Source organism: Peromyscus californicus, unplaced genomic scaffold (assembly GCF_007827085.1).
Source record: "Peromyscus californicus insignis strain IS unplaced genomic scaffold, ASM782708v3 Scaffold_15__1_contigs__length_86483966, whole genome shotgun sequence".
Taxonomy (NCBI): Eukaryota; Metazoa; Chordata; class Mammalia; order Rodentia; family Cricetidae; genus Peromyscus; species Peromyscus californicus.
This window is the reverse complement of record NW_026294447.1, coordinates 78,656,792-78,674,214: the sequence shown is the minus strand read 5'-3', so window position 1 is coordinate 78,674,214 and position 17,423 is coordinate 78,656,792. Positions and strand designations below refer to the sequence as shown.

Sequence of the window (17,423 nt, the reverse complement as noted above, 5' to 3'; positions counted from 1 at the left end):
TTTTCCTAAACAAAACAAAAATATTTTAAATTAAAAGTTGAAAGGAAATGACTCCGTGACAGCTGTAAGAACAGGACTTTGCCCTAAGGAATCTTGCTTAAAATAAAATCCCTTCTGTTACCAGTCTAGACATTTGTTAAACACAAGACACATAAAACTTAATAAAAACTTAGATACTTAAATAGCTGAAATCTTGGGCAATTAACTGTTTAAATGTGAGCTGTGGCATGCTAGTGAATTTAATAGACTTTTTTATTTCCTAGGGCTGATAAAGATAGCTTTTTCAGCTTGAGAATGTTGTCTCTTTTTTCCCCTTCCTGTTGCATAAATATCCTGGAAAGGTATGGCCCTAAAAATAAGAATTTGTCTTAGAAATACACATCCAATCTGCTTTGTTATTTATTTTATTTATTCTTTTTTTTAAAGATGTTCATTTGAGCCAATTGGTGGTGGTGCACACCTTTAATCCCAGCACTTGGGAAACAGAGACAGATTTCTGTGAGTTCAAGGCCTGCCTGGTGTACAGAACAAGTTCCAGGGCTGTCAGGGCTACACAGAAAAACAAAACAAACAAAAGAAGAAGTTCATTTATTCAATTACTATTTGTGTATGTGTGTGATGTGCATGTTTGCCATGAATCATGTGTAGAGTTCAGAGGTCAACACTTGGGAGTCCATTCTTCCATTGTGGGATCAAGGTCACCAAGCTCAGGTCACCAAGCTCAAGCAGCAAACGCCCTGTACCTGCTGAGCTGTCCCACTGGCCCTTATTCTTTGTGTGTGTGTGTGACAAGGTCTCATGGAGTCCAGGCTGGCTTTGAACTCCTGATCCTCCTGCCTCCATCTTCAGAGTACTGGGATGCAGTTGTGTGCCACCATGCCCAGTTTGTGCAGTGCCGGAGCCTGAAGCCAGGGCTTTGTGCATGGTGGGTTAGTACTTTTATCAGCTGAGCTACATGCAGCCCCAGCCCAGGTGTCTTCATCAGTTTAAATAGAAGCACTAAGCAAAATATGTGGCTTTCTTAGTCCAAGAGATGGCAATGTACCTTCAAAATGCTGTTCTTATGTACGTAAACAAAAGGTTCCAGGAGTGTGCAGAATAAAGGTAAAACCCTGCTAATAGGTGTTGAAAAGCTAATCTAATGTGCAGCAAGATTATCAGTGACAATTTGTGGGAAAGCTTTGTTGAGCAATCGTGTGTAGAGCATCTTTCTCCCTGCCCCTTGAGGTGATTTTGCACTTTGTCTTGTTCTAGGAGTACACCATGCTGTGTCTGTTGTGTGGCAAAGCTGAAGATACTATCAGTATTCTCCCTGACGACCCCCGACAAATGACTCTGTTGTTCTAAGCTTCCTGCGGGTCTGTTCTCACTGTGCTGGCTTCGTTTACAATATAGCAGGCCTAATGGTTTGTTTAATAATGAAAGTTCTTTATGGTTTTTTTTTCTGCTTAGATTTACCTACTTGGAAGAAAAAGTAATTTGGGGAATTGTTGTTTCCTAGATTTGATCTCCTCTGCGAAGGTCCCTGTACACATCAGGGCAGCCAGAGTGAAATGTCTTTGCTAGTGGTTATTTGGCTAGAAAACCACTCGAACCTATGCACGTTCTGCACTCAGAGGTTGGTTTCCTGTCCAAGGAATCCAGGACTCCTTGCAAAGTAAATGATGAAGCAGGGCAGGAATTCTACATGGTGAACTTAGAGTATTTTATGCTACAAAAATAAATAAATAAACAAACAAACAGCAACAACATAAACCCACAAAAAACAAACCACAGTGATTAAGGGATGGTCAGACAAGAACTCCCAGTGAACACAGCAGTAGTAATTTGAAAATAAGTGACTTGATATTGGATTATAGCCCAGAATGTGTACTCAATATCCATGGGTCCATGGTGATAGCAATGATTGGATGGATGGATGGATAAGTAAACAAGGGAGGAAGAGAGAAAGGGAGGAAGGGGCGTGGATTTCTGCTGGTCCTACTTCCTCAGTGTGGGCTGTGTGCCTTCCTTCCGGAGTAGCATGGAGAGGGGAAAGAGGGACTTTAAGGAAGAGGGCCCTTACAAACCCTGGCTTAGCCAGGCGATCCAGGTTAATACTGCCAACGGTACGCCATCTTGATGTCAGACACCCTTGATATGATGCAGTGTGAAGATCTCTGAGTTTTTCTTCGCAGAGAGCCATAATCTTTGTAATCATAATCTCCACCAAGTTCATTTCTACAGACTGATAGTATCTTTCAAAGCAACTAAGGTCTTCAAAAAAAAAAAAAATCTGAGAAACTAGGAGGCTAAGGAGGAATGGTAACCGAATGTAATGGGACCTAAATGGAAGCCTATCCCAGAGGAAGGACGCATGCGAGAAACCAGAGACATCGGAGTAAAGGATGTAACGTAAGTTTATAGGATCTCATTTACTCCAAAGGGATCGTAGAATGTGTTGTGTGCATAATTGAAAGAGCACTGGCTTGGTGGTCATAGCCCTGGCATCTAGGCCACATTGTCCTTTGGAAGCAGATAGCCACTAAACAGAGCCGTACTCAGACTTCAGTATCCTGTTTCTGTAAAGTAGGCTAACAGAATGTGATAGTGTACTCCTCTTGCAGTATTAGTGAGTGTAAAATACTTCAGAAAGCCTATAAAGTTCTAGATACAATGATGTGCCTTCAGTTCTTAGTCTAACACCCAAACTTAAAGGGAACAGGCATCAGAAACGAAATTGTTGGGGCTGGAAAGATGGCTCATCGGTTAAGAGTACTGGCTACTCTGCTAAAGGACCTGGGTTCAATTCCCAGCACCTACATGACAGTTCACAGCTGTCTATAACTCAAGTTCCAGGGGATCTGGCACCCTCACACAGACATACATGCACGCAAAACCCCAATGTACTGAAATAAAAATAAATCTTTTTTGTTTGTTTTTTGTTTTTCGAGACAGTTTCTCTGTGTAGCTTTGCACCTTTCCTAAATCTCGCTCTGTAGCCCAGACTGGCCTCAAACTCACAGAGATCCTCCTGACTCTGCCTCCTGAGTGCTGGGATTAAAGGTGTGCGCCACCACAACCCAGCTATAAATAAATCATTTTAAAAAATTGTTTCCTCATTGTATCTAAGGGTTCCCCTCTAAGATACACAAAAATTGAGCAATTGTACAGTGCTATACCAGGGAACCCTTTTTATTCTGTAGCAGTAGTAATAGTAGTGGCACTTGAGTACTGCTCAGTGCCACAGCCTTGAACACACTTACACTGCCATGAGTGTGGGACCCTTGCAGCCACTGAACACACTCACTTACACTTCATGAGTGTGGGGCCCTTGCAGCCACTGAACACACTCACTTACACTGCCATGAGTGTGGGACCCTTGCAGCCACTGAACACACTCACTTACACTTCATGAGTGTGGGGCCCTTGCAGCCACTGAACACACTCACACTGTCATGAGTGTGGGGCCCTTGCAGCCACTGAACACACTCACTTACACTGCCATGAGTGTAGGACCCTTACAGCCACTGAACACACTCACTTACACTTCATGAGTGTGGGGCCCTTGCAGCCACTGAACACACTTACACTTCATGAGTGTGGGGCCCTTGCAGCCACTGAACACACTCACTTACACTTCATGAGTGTGGGGCCCTTGCAGCCACTGAACACACTTACTTACACTTCATGAGTGTGGGGCCCTTGTAATCCACTTTCAGAGCCAGGAAGAACCTGCATGAAGTCAGCAGCTCAGAGTCACGTGCTACCGTGTGACCTCCTCCCAGCTCCCAGCGGGAGTGCCGGTGAACATGAGGTATAAAGCTTTGCCAGGTGAGGAAGAGGTCGGTTCAGGGTCGGTGACGGCCCTCCACAGAACCTTGGCATGTCAGACAAAGATTTATTATTCAGAAAGTTCAGTCAGCTGCCCCAGAAGGGTCAGTTGGTTTATTCCTGGAAAATACTTTCCATTTTGCTCCAGATCTATATCTGCCCTGCTGAGGAAATGGTTTCATCAAATGAGTCCAAAGGCAGAGAACTGCCTCATTTCTGTAAATAGCAGCAGGGAGCCATTGCAGCCTTGAGCGGCCCCTTTTGGAGTCCGCTGATAGTCTAGCTTAGTCATTTGAAGCTGAAGAGTATGATCCTGTATGCCCTGAAGACACCTCATCTACCACGGAGTATTGTAAAATTATCCACCTGTTTCGGATACAGCTTAGAAAATTTCAAAACACAAGATCCAGTCTGTTTATTTCATTGTTACTCAGCCAGCTGAGTGTTGTGCCTTGTGACTCTGTCGTCTCAAGGAATTCTTCTGGGGGTCTAACAGAATAAAAATGTCTTAAATCTAGTTCCGCTGGTTTCTCATTTTTCTGTTCAAATCAAGGAAAGGCAGGTATTCATTAGTCTCTACTACTGAAAGGCAGTCACTGTGGGGATTAGAACCTCAGCTGTCCTGGCATCTTTCTCTTTACTCACCTTAGATGACCAATCAGGAATCTACCTGACTGGCTTTTGATTTTGATGTGTTTTGTTGATAGTTAGTTATATTCCTTTTATGTTTTTACTTACTTTTTGAAAATTTCATACACTATATTGACATTCTTTCCCCTCCCCCAACTCCCAGATCCTCCCTCACCTCCTTACCCACCCAACTTCCTTGTCTTTCTCTTAAAACAACAACTACAGAGTAACCATGGCGACTGCTTGTGTTGGCCTGCCCTGGAGTGTGGTTAATGTACCCAGTGACGTGCCATTGGAGACAAGTTATTTCCCTTCCCCAGCACCTGTCAGTTGCAAATAGCTTCTTGGCTAGGGGTAGAACTTGTGCCCACTTCCTCTCCTTTGTGCAAGAATTCTGTCTGATTTGAGCTGTGTGGTTTGTTTGTATGTTTGGGGACAGGATCTTACTATGTAGCCCTGGCTGGCCTAGGCTAACTATGTAATTCTGGCATGCTTCACAGTCACAGACATCCTCCAGCCTTTGCCTCCCTCCTAGTGCTGATATTAAAGGTGTGCACCACCATGTCTGGCAGCTTTTTGAAAAAATATATTTATTTTTATGTTTCTGTGTGTGTATATTTGCCTCATGTATGTGGGTGCCCAAGGATATCAAAATAACATGGCAGATCTCATGGAGCTAGAGTTGTAGCCATTTGTGGCCTTCCTGATGGATGTGGGTGCTGGGAACCAAACTTGAGTCCTCTGGAAGAGCAGCAAGTACTCTTGGGCAGTCTCCCAGCCTCCATAATTGACCTTTAAAAAATTTATATAATTAAGCTGGACGGGGGGTGGCACAGGCCTTTAATCCCAGAACTCGGGAGGCAGATAGAGGCAGATCTCTGAGTTCGAGGCCAGCCTGGTCTACAGAGCAAATTTCAGGATAGCCAGTTCCAGGACAGCCAGGACTACACACAGAGAAACCCTGTCTCAAAAAAACAACAACAAAACAATTATATAATTATAAAAATTTTTAATTAAAATCTAATTACATCATTCCCTCTTTGCCCCTCACATTTGCCTTTTTTTCCTTCGTTGTTACATATGTATATATATTTTTTATCATATTCCTAAATGTAGAAATACAACCTGCTCTGTATGTTATTTCAGGGCTGACCACTTGGTACTGAATAACCAGTTGGGGCTCTCTGGGGAAGATGATTTCTCCCATCTCAGCATTTCTTAGTCGCCTGTAGTTCTTTGTCTGTGGTTGAGGCCTCTCCCCCTCTGTGTTAGCTTGTCTGTTGGTAGTGTCCTTGTTCTGGTCTAGTTTAGGCAGACATGTTGATGAGAGTTCATGGATCTATCCATATTTCTGGGAGACACAATGTCAGCAAACTTCCTGTTCCTCTGGCTTTTACAATTTTTTTTTTTTTCAGAATCTTACCCTGTTTGGCCAGGAACTCACTATATTGAAAGCTAAGCTTTCAATTCTGCTGTTTACTAGCCCTTTATCCTTGATAGACAGACAGACAGAGAGTGGGTGGAGAGAGTGTATGTACATTATATATGGGGGTGGGGGATTTATTAGAACGGCTTACAGGCTGTGGTCCAGCTACTCCAGCAATGACTGTCTACCAACAGAAGGTCCAGAATTCCAGTAGTTGTTCAGTCCACAAGGCTGGATGTCTCAGCTGGTCTTTAGTATATGCCAGAGTCCCCAAGAGGTAGGCTCTAATGTCAGTGAAGGAGTGGACTTGCTAGAGAGGGCAAGCTTCCCTCTTTCATTTCCTTTATACAGGCTATGAGCAGAAGGTATGTCCCAGATTAAAAGTGGATCCTCCCCCTTCAAAGATCTGGATTGCAAGTGTGTCTTCCCACTTCAAATGATTTAATTTAAGAAATAAAAATCCCTCACAGATGTGCCCAGCCATTTGAGTTTTAGTTAATTCCAGATGTTGTCAAGTTGACAACCAAGAATAGGCATCACAAGTCCATCCTTGTCAACTTGACACACAATCATATCTCCTTATGTCATGCTTAATTTCCAAATTAAAACAATAACCAGGTCACAATAATGCTTAAACACTGATGTAACTATCCCAAATATAATTGCAAGAGTGTTATATATTTAACCAGGTTATAATTATGCCTAACATGATATAACTTCCCCATACAACCAAAAATGAATTATAAATTTAGAATTGGTGGCAGTGTTCCTTGAAGGACATTCTGTTATCTTTTATCTCAAACATGATAGCCACTGATAACTCTTGTTACATTATATGATAAATAAATTGAGTAAAGAAAACACAAATATCTATATAAACGAATTCTTAACAAAATATGACAAATACTCATGTCAATTAAAATCCTCATTTCTGCAACTGGTCAAATGGCTGATATTTATAACTACCTTCCTCTACTACCCATTTGTGGTGGTTTGACTATAATTGCCCCCCCCCTCATAACTCAGGAGTGGCACTATTAGGAGGTGGGACCTTGTTGGAGGAAGTATGTCACTGTGGGGGCGGGCTTTGAGGATTCCTATGGTCAAGATACTGCCCAGTGTCTTGAGTCCACTTCTTCTGCCTTCTGATCAAGATTTAGCCAACACCATGTCTGCCTGCATGCTGCCGTGCTCTCTTAGAGGACTGAACCTCTGAAACTGTAAGCGAGCCACCTCAATTAAATGTTTTCCTTCAGAAGAGTTGCTGTGGTTATGGGTGTCTCTTCACAGCAATAGAAACCCTAAGACACCATTCTGTATTTCTTCCACCTCAGCAGGTCTTGGATTTTTCTGGAGTGACCTGAACCTTCATTCCTGAAGGGTCTGTGCCCTTTGTCATCCTGCCTGCCTGCCTGGATTAGGTTGTTAGAGTTTCCCGTTCACTTTAACCACAGGACATGGTAGCACCAACAGACATCCTAAAGCTGGGACCCTTTAACACAGTTCCTCATGCTGTGGTGACCCCCAGCCATAAAATGAATTCATTGCTTCTTTATAACTGTAATTTTGCTACTGTTATTAGTTGTAATGTAAATATCTGATATGTAGGATATCTGATATGTGACCCCAAAGGAATTGCAACCCACAGGTTGAGAGCCACTGCCCTGAAGGAGCTGCACTCCAGACATAATCTTTCTTACCTCCATTGTAGAGAAGCAATCCACTTTCCGCCTTGGTAATCTGGATCAGTCACACCCCTCCTTCTTTAGCCTGTTGATTAAGGGTATCGGAAGCCCCGAGTGGCTGGGGGAAGTCCGAGCTTACAGCTCAATGGAAGGTTTGTTGTGGCTCCTGCCAGGAGCACTCCCCACTCTGGAACCAAAACTTCTAGTCCAGTAGAACTTGAGGTTGTTGGAACAGGAAGCAAAAATTTCCCTAGTGAGTCACCAGGGGCGATAGTGAGTGGACCTGTTCCCCTTTCCACCTTTGATTCCTGGACCTGTGGATCCTGGCTATGGGAGCAACTGTACTGCACATTGGACATATATTGGATTCAAAACATATACCACCTTCTGGAGGACCCCCTGGCCCAGCCCTCCAGGCTGCTGCCATGTAATTGGCAATGTAACTGTGTCTTCAAAAGGCCTTTGGGTTTCTGTAGATGAACAGAACTTACAGAATTAATGTATATATAGAGAGAGAAAGATTTATTAGAATGACTTATAGGTTGTGGTGTGGCTAGTCCATCCAGCTATCTTCTCTCTATAGAGAGAGAATTCCTTTGGAGTCCCTGTGAATAGTGCAGTATGGTCGACTTGATACTAGTATCTTGGATTATGGTGGTTAATGGTGTTTATCAGAAAGTTCTAGAATTTGGCTCATATTTGTTAGCCTAAGATATAGCTGTGGAACATAGTTATAAAGATTTTAAGTCATAACCACCCATTTCAGTCTGTATGTCTTGGTCCCCTCAAGTCACTCCCAAGCTCCTTCCTCAGTGGCGAGCCCTCAGAAGCGATCCCGGCATTCCTCTAAACTGAGCAGCATTGTCTCAGCGCTTCTGCCAGAGCTTATTCATGAGACTTCTTCCTACTCCTGAGTGTCCTCGGGAAAATTTGATTAAAAGACTTTGTTTATTCAGGAAAGTGGGTGATTCCATTAAATCTTTATGTTATCTGCTGATGGCCCGAAGCTGCCGCTTCTCAGGACAAAGTGTGGGCAAGTGAAGTAGATGAATGAAGGAAAGCAACCCTTACTTTGATTTTAACAACACCATGGAAGGTCATCCTGCCTCTCTGTCCCCTTCTGTGAAAAACTAGTGAGATCCCGTCTGAAGCAAACAGCATTACCCTGCCTAAGTGAAGAGCCCACTTCTACCATTTTTGCCCTCCTGACTCTGTGTAAAATTATTTATACTGAAATTCTCATTCTTCTGAAATCCCTAAGTTATTCATTTAGTTTGAACCACCTGGAAAAGATGTGACCCAGTGTGCCGTCATATCACACCCTAAATTGCCAGTGGCATAATGCCAACCTCTAGGCTAGCCAGACATCCAGAATGGCTGTCTGTTAACAGACACGATAGCGGGCACCATCGTGATGAAAAGAAAAACCCACAGTAGCACCGTGCACAAATGCCTTATCCCACTTCATCAGGGAAAGAAATTGTCTCCGTCATACGACTCTAAAATTAGCACGACCCTTCTGCAAAAGAATTTATACCCCAACTGCTGGCTTTAAGATAGGCAATCCAAAGGGCTGAATTTTCAAGAGTCAAGCTGAGGGCAACCTTAATTTAACAGGAGGTCTCTCAGATGGATTCCTGGGGATTCCGACTGCAGTACTCAGGTTACCCCTTTGACATAAAGCACTGTCAATGACAGCTTGAGCTGAAGGTCAGACAGGCATCATTTACCTCAGCCCCACACTTGCTTTTCAAATGATGCAAGAGCTTGGGAAATGATTATGAGGAGCAGATTAAAGGGAAAACATCAGCAGTATTGGCATTCTTTAGCAGGGTGTCTGGTTTGGAGAACCGTTCCTTGAGGGCTTCAAGACAGAGATGTTCCATCTAGTGGCCAAAGGGAAAAATGTAACAGGAAGGACTCCTCCTCAGAGCATGACAGACCCTGGCTCTGGTGGTGTTGGTCCTTCTTGAATGTGCTTGCACTGAATGAGGAACCTGGGCATCCCGACAAAGCCATTTGGCACACCTGTCCTCACAGTGAGTACCAGTCATGTGGGCAGATTATAAACTCAATCTCTATAGCAGTGGTTCTCAACCTTCCTAATGCTGGGACCCGTTAGTACAGTTCCTCATGTTGTGGTGACCCCCCCAACCATGAAATTATTTTCAGTGCTACTTTAAAACTGTAATTTTGCTACTGTTGTGAATCTTAGTGTGAATATCTGATATGCAACCCCTGTGAAAGGGTCATTTGACCCCCCCAGGGGTCACAACCCACAGGTTGAGAACCAGTGCTCTAAAGTATATGTGTGTGTGTGTGTGTGTGTGTGTGTGTGTGTGTGTGTGTGTGTGTGTGTGTGTCTGTGTGTTTCCATACTTATGGAGGACGTAAATGCAGCCATGGTGCCTAGACTTGTGAGGGTGTGAGCTTGAGAAGAACAAAGGTAGAAGGTGAACTTCTGTGTTTACAAGCCTGAAGATCTGATCTCAATCCCTGGAACCCACATGGTGGAGGGAGACTGCAAGATGTCCTCTGTCCTCTGCATGCCGCAGTCCATACGTATATACATGCATGTGCACACGTATGCACACACACACACAATGTAATTTCAGAATTTTAAATGTAACAAAGTAATCAAGAAGAGGATAACTTGATATGCAACCCCTGTGAAATGGTCATTTGATCCTTAGAGGTCACAGCTCCCAGGTTGAGAACCAGTGCTCCAAAGGTGTGTGTGTGTGTGTGTGTGTGTGTGTGTGTGTCTGTCCATACTCAATGGAGGAAGTAAATGCAATCACGCCTGTGTTCCTGGTAACCACTTTCTACACCCTTGTTGTCAGTTAATGTTTAATTGTTCTAGGACCCACAATGATGTGATGCCTTCTTGGTTGTAGGCTAACAGCCAGTACGCTCAGCCAAAGGGCCTGCTGTCTTTTTTTCTCTTTACTCCACTTTACTACTTCCTCCTTTTGCTGTAAGAGCCATGAAATGATCAATTCACATTTATTGCAGCTCCAACTGTCACCATGCACCTTGACTGCAACCCAGTCCAGACAGTAATCGGGGCACCCCGTTGATCAGAGCTGCACTCTACCAAACCTTAGTGTTTGCAGCCCCGCCGCCCCACCACAGTTCCTACACCCCTCCACACCTCCCAAGAAAGAAAACACGGGGCCAGCAAGATGGCTCAGTAAGTGAGGCAGGCCCAGGGACCCGAGTTCCATCCCTGGCAGCCAAGGTGGAAGGAGAGAAGCAACTCCCCAAAGTTGTCCCCTGACCCCCACACGTGTCCACGCACACAGAACAAAATAAGATACTTGGAGTTTTTAGAAAGGAAGATACAAAGACCCACTCATTTCTATACCTGCCCTTTATTGGACTCCAAAGCAGGCTGGCTCTGGGCGTTCACAACTTCTCAGACATCTCCCACAAGGGTTTAGGAAGGTGCCATCATTCTGTGAAGGCCCAGAGCCTACCCCAGACTTAGAGCCCCAAGTGGACTCAAGAGTGTTGAGGGACCTACAAGAAACAGGCAGGCGGGGGGGGCCAGGTGCTCCAGTGAGGGGGTGCTTCAGTCCCCCAGTGTCTCCTGGGGTACGCTGAGCCCTGAGGAATACCTGGGGACTGGAACAGTGGGAGATACCTAGGCCGAGAGCTCACGTCTAGATAGCAACTTTGAGGAGACGTTTGATGTCAGGCTCAATGTTGATGGTTTGGAAGGTGCGGCTGTAGCGGCGGAATGGCTCCCCTTCTGGCCCTATGAGGAACTTCTCAAAGTTCCAGGCCACATCTGAGCGGCGCACGGGACTCCACATGATGAGCTTGGGATCGGTCATGAGGGAGAACGGGTCATCATAAGGGTAGGGTAGCTTGTCTTTCAGGTAGGCAAAGACGGGATGCTCATTCTGCCCATTGACATCACACTTCTGGGTAAGACTGAAGGTGGGCTGGTACCCACCCCCAGGGCGGACATACTTGAGGCTGTTCAGGATCTCCTCGTTCTGACAGTTCTCCTGGAGGAGAAGACAAAGCAGGAGAAAATGAAGGGGAAACCAAGGATTCTCCGGTGCAAACCTTTCCTTCTCCAACCCTTCCTCCCTGGGATCGCTCTTTCCTTCGTGTGTGCAAGCATGTGTTGCATGTGTGTGTGTTTCTTCTCCATCTGCTTTGCCTTGCTCTCTCCCAGCCATCGCGTTGTTGGTTTTTTATCTTTTACATCTATTTTATAGTGTGTGTGTGTGTGTGTGTGTGTGTGTGTGTGTGTGTGTGTGTGTGTTTCCGTGCGCACGTGTGTACACGTTGTGAGTGCCATGTTGCACATGCAGAGGTCAGAGAACAATCTACAGAATCCGCTTCTCTCCTTCCACCATGTGGGTTCTGAGGATTCAGGCTTGCTGGCAAGTGCCTTTACCCATTGAGCCCTCTCACCAGCCATGGCCTTTGGTGGTTTGCTAGGCTACATCCAACACTTCAGAAGCCAGGGAGTGCCACATAATTTAAGGAGAGAACCCACTCTCACAAATTGTCCTCTAACCTCTACATGTGCACTATGGCATGTGCACACCCCTGCACACGCATTAAAATAATAAAGAAAGAAATGTGATGAAAGATTTAGCACTTTGGAATTGCTTCTGAACCTAATCCACCCTGAGCAATTAACAGTGTGTTTGTTGGCCCTTCAGGGAACCTTGAGTTCAGGGAAAAGAAGGAAAAGAGACTCAACCTATGCACAGCACCTGCCCTTCTTCCTGTGTACCTACAAATGCGCGCGCGCACACACACACACACACACACACACATGCAGGCGTGCACTCATGCATGCATACACATGAACACTTCCTACCACCATTTCCCCCTTCTTCTGCCCTGGTTCTGCTCCCTTCTGGTTCTGTGTGTATTGAGTGCATCCTTAGCCTGTGCCCTATGCACCTCATGAGTCAAGCGGGAAATAAGACCCAGGCAGGTGACCTTTATAACTTCCAGCTTTCATGCTTCCTTGTCCTAGAACTAAAATGCAAATGGGGGACACTTTGAAGACAGACTCCATCCAAGGGAGTCTTCATTTTCCAGCTCCACTAAGGCAGAGCAAGTCAGTGACAGTGGTGGACACACTCTAAACGGAACCACTTAGTGACCAGCAGGATAGGTGACTGCCCTAGAAATGGGCTTGGGCCGGTTGTTAAGCAATTCAAGACTTAAGGACAAGGACTGTGGGTACATAGCCACTCCTTTCATTTCTAAACTGCCATCCAAAGGTCTCCTGAACCTCGTCTTCATGTACCGTACTCAGCTACAAATGCTTTAGCTCAGAACCTGTTCCCTGTTTCTCCCTCCCCACTGCCACCCTCGTCCTACCCCATTCCAAATGCCAGTGAGAACCTTCAGTTCCCACCCGCCTCTCCAGGCTCAGCGTCAGCTAGCTCCCTCCACAAGTACCTGCCTCTGACCTACTGGGACGATTAACACAGTCCAGGCCACCGTGACATTTCTGAGCCCCAGCTGATCTCTATTAGACTGCTGATCTCTCAGTGCAGATGACTCCTTCCAGCAGCTGCCCAGCTACAAGTGAGGTGTGAGGTCAGACGCACCTCCGGGGAGGTGATGTGCCTCCAGTGAGGTTTCACCCTTTCAGACAAAGTCTGAAAAGGGACTTGAGAGGGAAGGCCCTGTGAACCCAGTGATGACTGACTGGGTCTCTGGTCTACCACAGCCATCCTTCTCAGCCGGTCCTTCCTTACCTTCCTGCCACTGTGAGTTGAACTAAGGGGACTCTAATTCGACAGTCCACTTCGGGACAGCTGTCTTGTTTGTACAGTTAAATCCTAAGTAGAAACAGAATTCCCAAAAGAGAGCTTCAAGTGTGTGGGCTGAAGCTCTGTACTAACTTGACCCATTACTCAGACAGGCGGATTCGTGTGATGCCCAGAGGAGGCGGATGCATACCGCAGACCTTTCCCTTCTCCCATCTTCCTTTTCCGATTTGCTGATTAAAACACTAAGCCTTTAATTTAAATAATAAAAACGCTTTACATTCTCACACTACATCTTTCTAGTTACTTTTATGTGTCTTATTCCTTGAGCCTCACAATAAACCTTTGAGCTAAGTCGACATATTAAATCAACAGATGAGGAAGCTCAAACGGAAAACCAAGTGCATCTTTCAAGGGTGTCAACCATTAAAGTGTAGAACCATGGCTGCAGGAATGAAGGACTCCCAAGTACTTCTCGGCTTAACCCCAGTTGTTTGTTTGAGACAACTTCTCCAGGCCAGGCTAGTCTCAAACTAGCTGTAGTCAGAGAATCACCTTTAATTTCTGATCTTCCTACCTCCATTTCCCAAGTGCTGAGATTATAGGCAAGCTTCCACACCTGGCTTATGCAGTGCTTGGGATCGAACCCACCGTTTTCGTGTATGCTAGGCAAGTACTCTACCAACCGAGCTATATTCGCAGGCTGTTTTCTGAGATGAGGTCTTGCTGTGGAGCCCAGTTTAGCCTCCACCTCACATCAGTCCTCAGCCTCCACCTCACACTGCCGTTCTAGGATTACAGGAATGGCCTACCATGCCAGCTCTGTTTGAAACCTCCTCTTTAACCCACTCATTCATTCAACAAATAATCACTTTGCGTGGAACCCAGCAAAGACAGAATGGAGAGACCTGGTAGCAACCCTCATAGAATATTCTGGAAAGATAGTAAAAAAAAAAAAAAAAAGTCACACCGTCAATATTTAATCTCAGAGCATATCTACTTCCCTGTGGTATTCCACATTCACCTAGACCTAGACTGATGAAACATGCCCTTCAATTCCAGATTTTCCAACACACATTCACCCTCTTCTTTATCTGCCTCAAGCTCCATCAATCAACTCCTTGGGTGGAACTCAAGGGACTACTCACCTGATGTCCAAATTGGTTGCAAGGGAAGCCGAGAACCACCAGGCGCCTGGGGAAGCGACATTGCAATTCATTGAGCTGGTTGAAGTCCCGGGTGGTTGTTCCTCAGAGTGATGCGACATTCTCAATCAGCACTGCCCTGCCTCGGAACGTGTTAAAGTCTATCTTCTCCCCATCCAGGCTGATGGCGCTGAGATCATAGAAAGACTTGGCGATGTAAGAAGCCATGGTCGAGTGCAGTGAGCCCTGCCCAGTCTCGTGAGCCCACTTAAGTTCGTTGACTGGGTGGGGAGGAAGGAGAAGCGAGGAAGGGTAGAGAAGATTTCACCAGGTGCCTTTGAGCATTTCTGGGACGGTTTAGTAAAAACAGGCACCCACCTGCGTTCTGTTTGAACAAGGCGGTGGCTCTGCCTATTTACAGTCTCTGAACAAAGCCACCTTCTGTCCCACCCTACTGGCAACCTGGAAAGGGCCAATTTGATATCTATGAGCAGATGTGAATAATTCACTCCTTGCTGGAAACCAGAGCCTTAAAGGTCAAATGGGGAGGAAAAAAGGGAGGGAGCATTCAAGATTGACTCCTACTTGCCCCAGCAAGTTTTGTTTTTTTTTTTTAACCTGGCACAGACATTTTTAAAAACACATTTACGAGCAGCAGTCTCTGAATTGGGAGAGGTCTAATGTTCCCAGGTCTGAATTGGGGCTGATGTCCACCCGACACATGATGATTGAAAGATGTATAGTACTTTTAATATTTCTGTGCTTTCTTAAAGCAGAATCAAAGGGACCCTTAGGAGGAGAGTGTCATTTTTCTAGAAGCAATGACTTCCAATGCCTCGGTTTGCATCAGGCAGAAGGGATGAAGTTGTGTTTGTCTCAGAAAGCCTTTCAGTGAGTGATGTTTCTCGTCATGGAGAACACTAAGGTCTTTGTCCCTGCACTGTGCCATGTCCTACATTAGAACCTCCACCTCCATTCCACACTCCTCCACCAGTCATGAGGATGGAGTTGTTGCTGGCATAGTGATCAGGAGACGTCTTGGAACAGACTGTACATTCTGGGTAGACGAATTATACCTATCTCCCTCTCAGGCAATGGTTCAGTCGCTGAGATTTTCAAGAGCAGGCTTCTGTGAATGCGTGACACACATTCCTCACAGGAGGGGAATGTACAGGAAGGCAAAGCAGCTGTGCTTCCAAGTAGGTTACCAAGACTTCTTCAAAGCCAGCCATTGGTGTGTGGTGGGATGTCTTTGCCATGCTGAGGGCTGTTACTGGGGCTCAGTCTAGTAGCAGAAAAGACCATTATCCAAGCCACTCCATTATTCAAGCATTGGCCAACTAAATTAGGAACTTTTAAGAAACACCGATTTCTCCACCAGTAAAACTAACAATCATGCTGGGCGGTGGTGGTGCACACCTTTGATCCCAGCACTCGGGGAGGCAGAGGCAGGTGGATCTCTGTGATTCAAGGCCAGCCTGGTCTACACAGTGAGTTCCAGGAAAGGCTCCAAAGCTACACAGAGAAACCCTGTCTCAAAAAACAACAACAACAAACGATCAAGCTTATCCTGGCTATTTTAGTAAGGCAAACGTTTCCCTAAGGGTATTTTCACAGGTACATTTGCCATTGGAAGAGCTCCTAGAACAGTCAACAAGGCTGGGGCAACCCATCTTCAGAATTTGATTTGTTGAGAGGCAAAGAAACTCTGTGCCAGGGAGTGCTCAGCAGTTCTGCCTCATAGCTTGTCCCACATATGTTCAAGTATGTGGGAATCCTAGCTCAGCTGACCACTCCCTAAAAACAGGTTTCCATGATCCAAGTGGGGATGGAGTCTTGTGATGCCACGGACAGTGGAAGAAGTTAGGTCTCCTGCGGGACTGCCCAGAGTCCTTGGATATCATAGCCAGTAGATGTCCTTACCGAGCTACGGAGTCAGAGGGACCTTGTAAGGATGACTAAGAACTTGACATTCATTTGCCAGGCTTCTCTGCCATCTGGAGCTTCCCCTGGCAGCCTGGGCTTCCAAAGAGAGAGATGCCTTTTGTTTGCTGTGCTTTGAAAGCCCTCTTCAGGCATGCTGTGAGTCTTGAATGAGGAATGGGTTCGCACTTGGTTTTCTCCAAGAAAATCTAAGACCCTCACAGTCTCCTGGATGCTCACTTCTCACAGTTGAGTAAAACTGATGAGATATTCCTAAGTACTGTCTCCAGGTGTACACACTGCCCCCACTTTCCAGAAGCTTTTAACTTTGGGCACACACTAACTAAGAGTCTTCCCTATGACTTTCTGCAACAGAACAATTGTTCTAAGCCTTAGGAGGCAGAAAAGCCTAGGTGGGTGGTTCTCGGTTCTGACTGCAAAAGAATTGCTTATAGAGGTTTTTCTAGATAGATAATCCAAAGCTTTTCCATTTAGACTCTAGATTCTAGAGAGTCCAGGGCACTGATTTTTAGTCATAACCATTATTCTCTTGGACTTTTCCTTCTCTTTAAAGCTCACCGCCGAGAACCTGTTTCCTTATCTGTTGAGTTCATAAAGATAAGCACTCCCTCCCACACAGTGACTGCTCAGGAGGGCGGCAAGTGCTCTCCGAAGTGCAGGGCAGATTCAGGACTACCACTGCCCCGCTGTTTTTTTCCTCCCTCTTCTGCCCACACTCCGAGCGTCTATCTCCAGCATCCCCATGTCCCTCACACCTCATCGTCCCAGGTTCCAATCTGCTTCTGCTCCATGGGGTATCCAGTGACAAATCTGAAACGTTACCCAGCCCTTCCAATGCCTTCAGGAAGGACCTTCCTGATTCATCCACAACAGATGGCCACCGTTCTGGCTTTTAAGACACCCCTGATGTTCAGCCTCCTTCTAGTCCTTGAACCCTGCTCCCTTAAGCTCACAATAGAACAGTGGAGGGGGAGGCGTTGCTTTGGGGTCTCTGCAGGTGTCACTAGGGAAGATAGACCAACCTCAC

At 45.6% G+C, this 17,423-nt stretch overlaps 2 protein-coding genes across 3 annotated transcripts in view; one reads left to right on the top strand and one right to left on the bottom strand.

Annotated features, from left to right (window-relative positions):
* The window catches only part of Churc1 (churchill domain containing 1), a 21,871-nt gene extending 17,541 nt beyond the window's left edge, over positions 1–4,330 (top strand). The window contains exons 4-5 of one of the 2 annotated variants that reach the window (XR_008218525.1): positions 1,255–1,406; positions 1,502–4,330. Coding sequence is in view for 1 of the 2 variants with exons in the window: in XM_052739539.1 (XP_052595499.1) it covers positions 1,255–1,347 (93 nt within the window). In the remaining variant the exon portion in view is untranslated. Of the gene's footprint in view, positions 1–1,254 lie in introns of both variants that reach the window. The other variant, XM_052739539.1, reaches the window with a different exon arrangement.
* Gpx2 (glutathione peroxidase 2) lies at positions 2,151–17,421 on the bottom strand. Its single transcript, XM_052739538.1, has 2 exons — positions 14,456–17,421; positions 2,151–11,570 (listed from the first exon to the last, which is right to left on the bottom strand). Exons 1-2 carry the CDS (start codon positions 14,678–14,680, stop codon positions 11,220–11,222), a joined length of 576 nt encoding a protein of 191 aa, XP_052595498.1. The 5' UTR covers positions 14,681–17,421; the 3' UTR covers positions 2,151–11,219.
* Between the last annotated feature and the right edge of the window lie 2 nt (positions 17,422–17,423).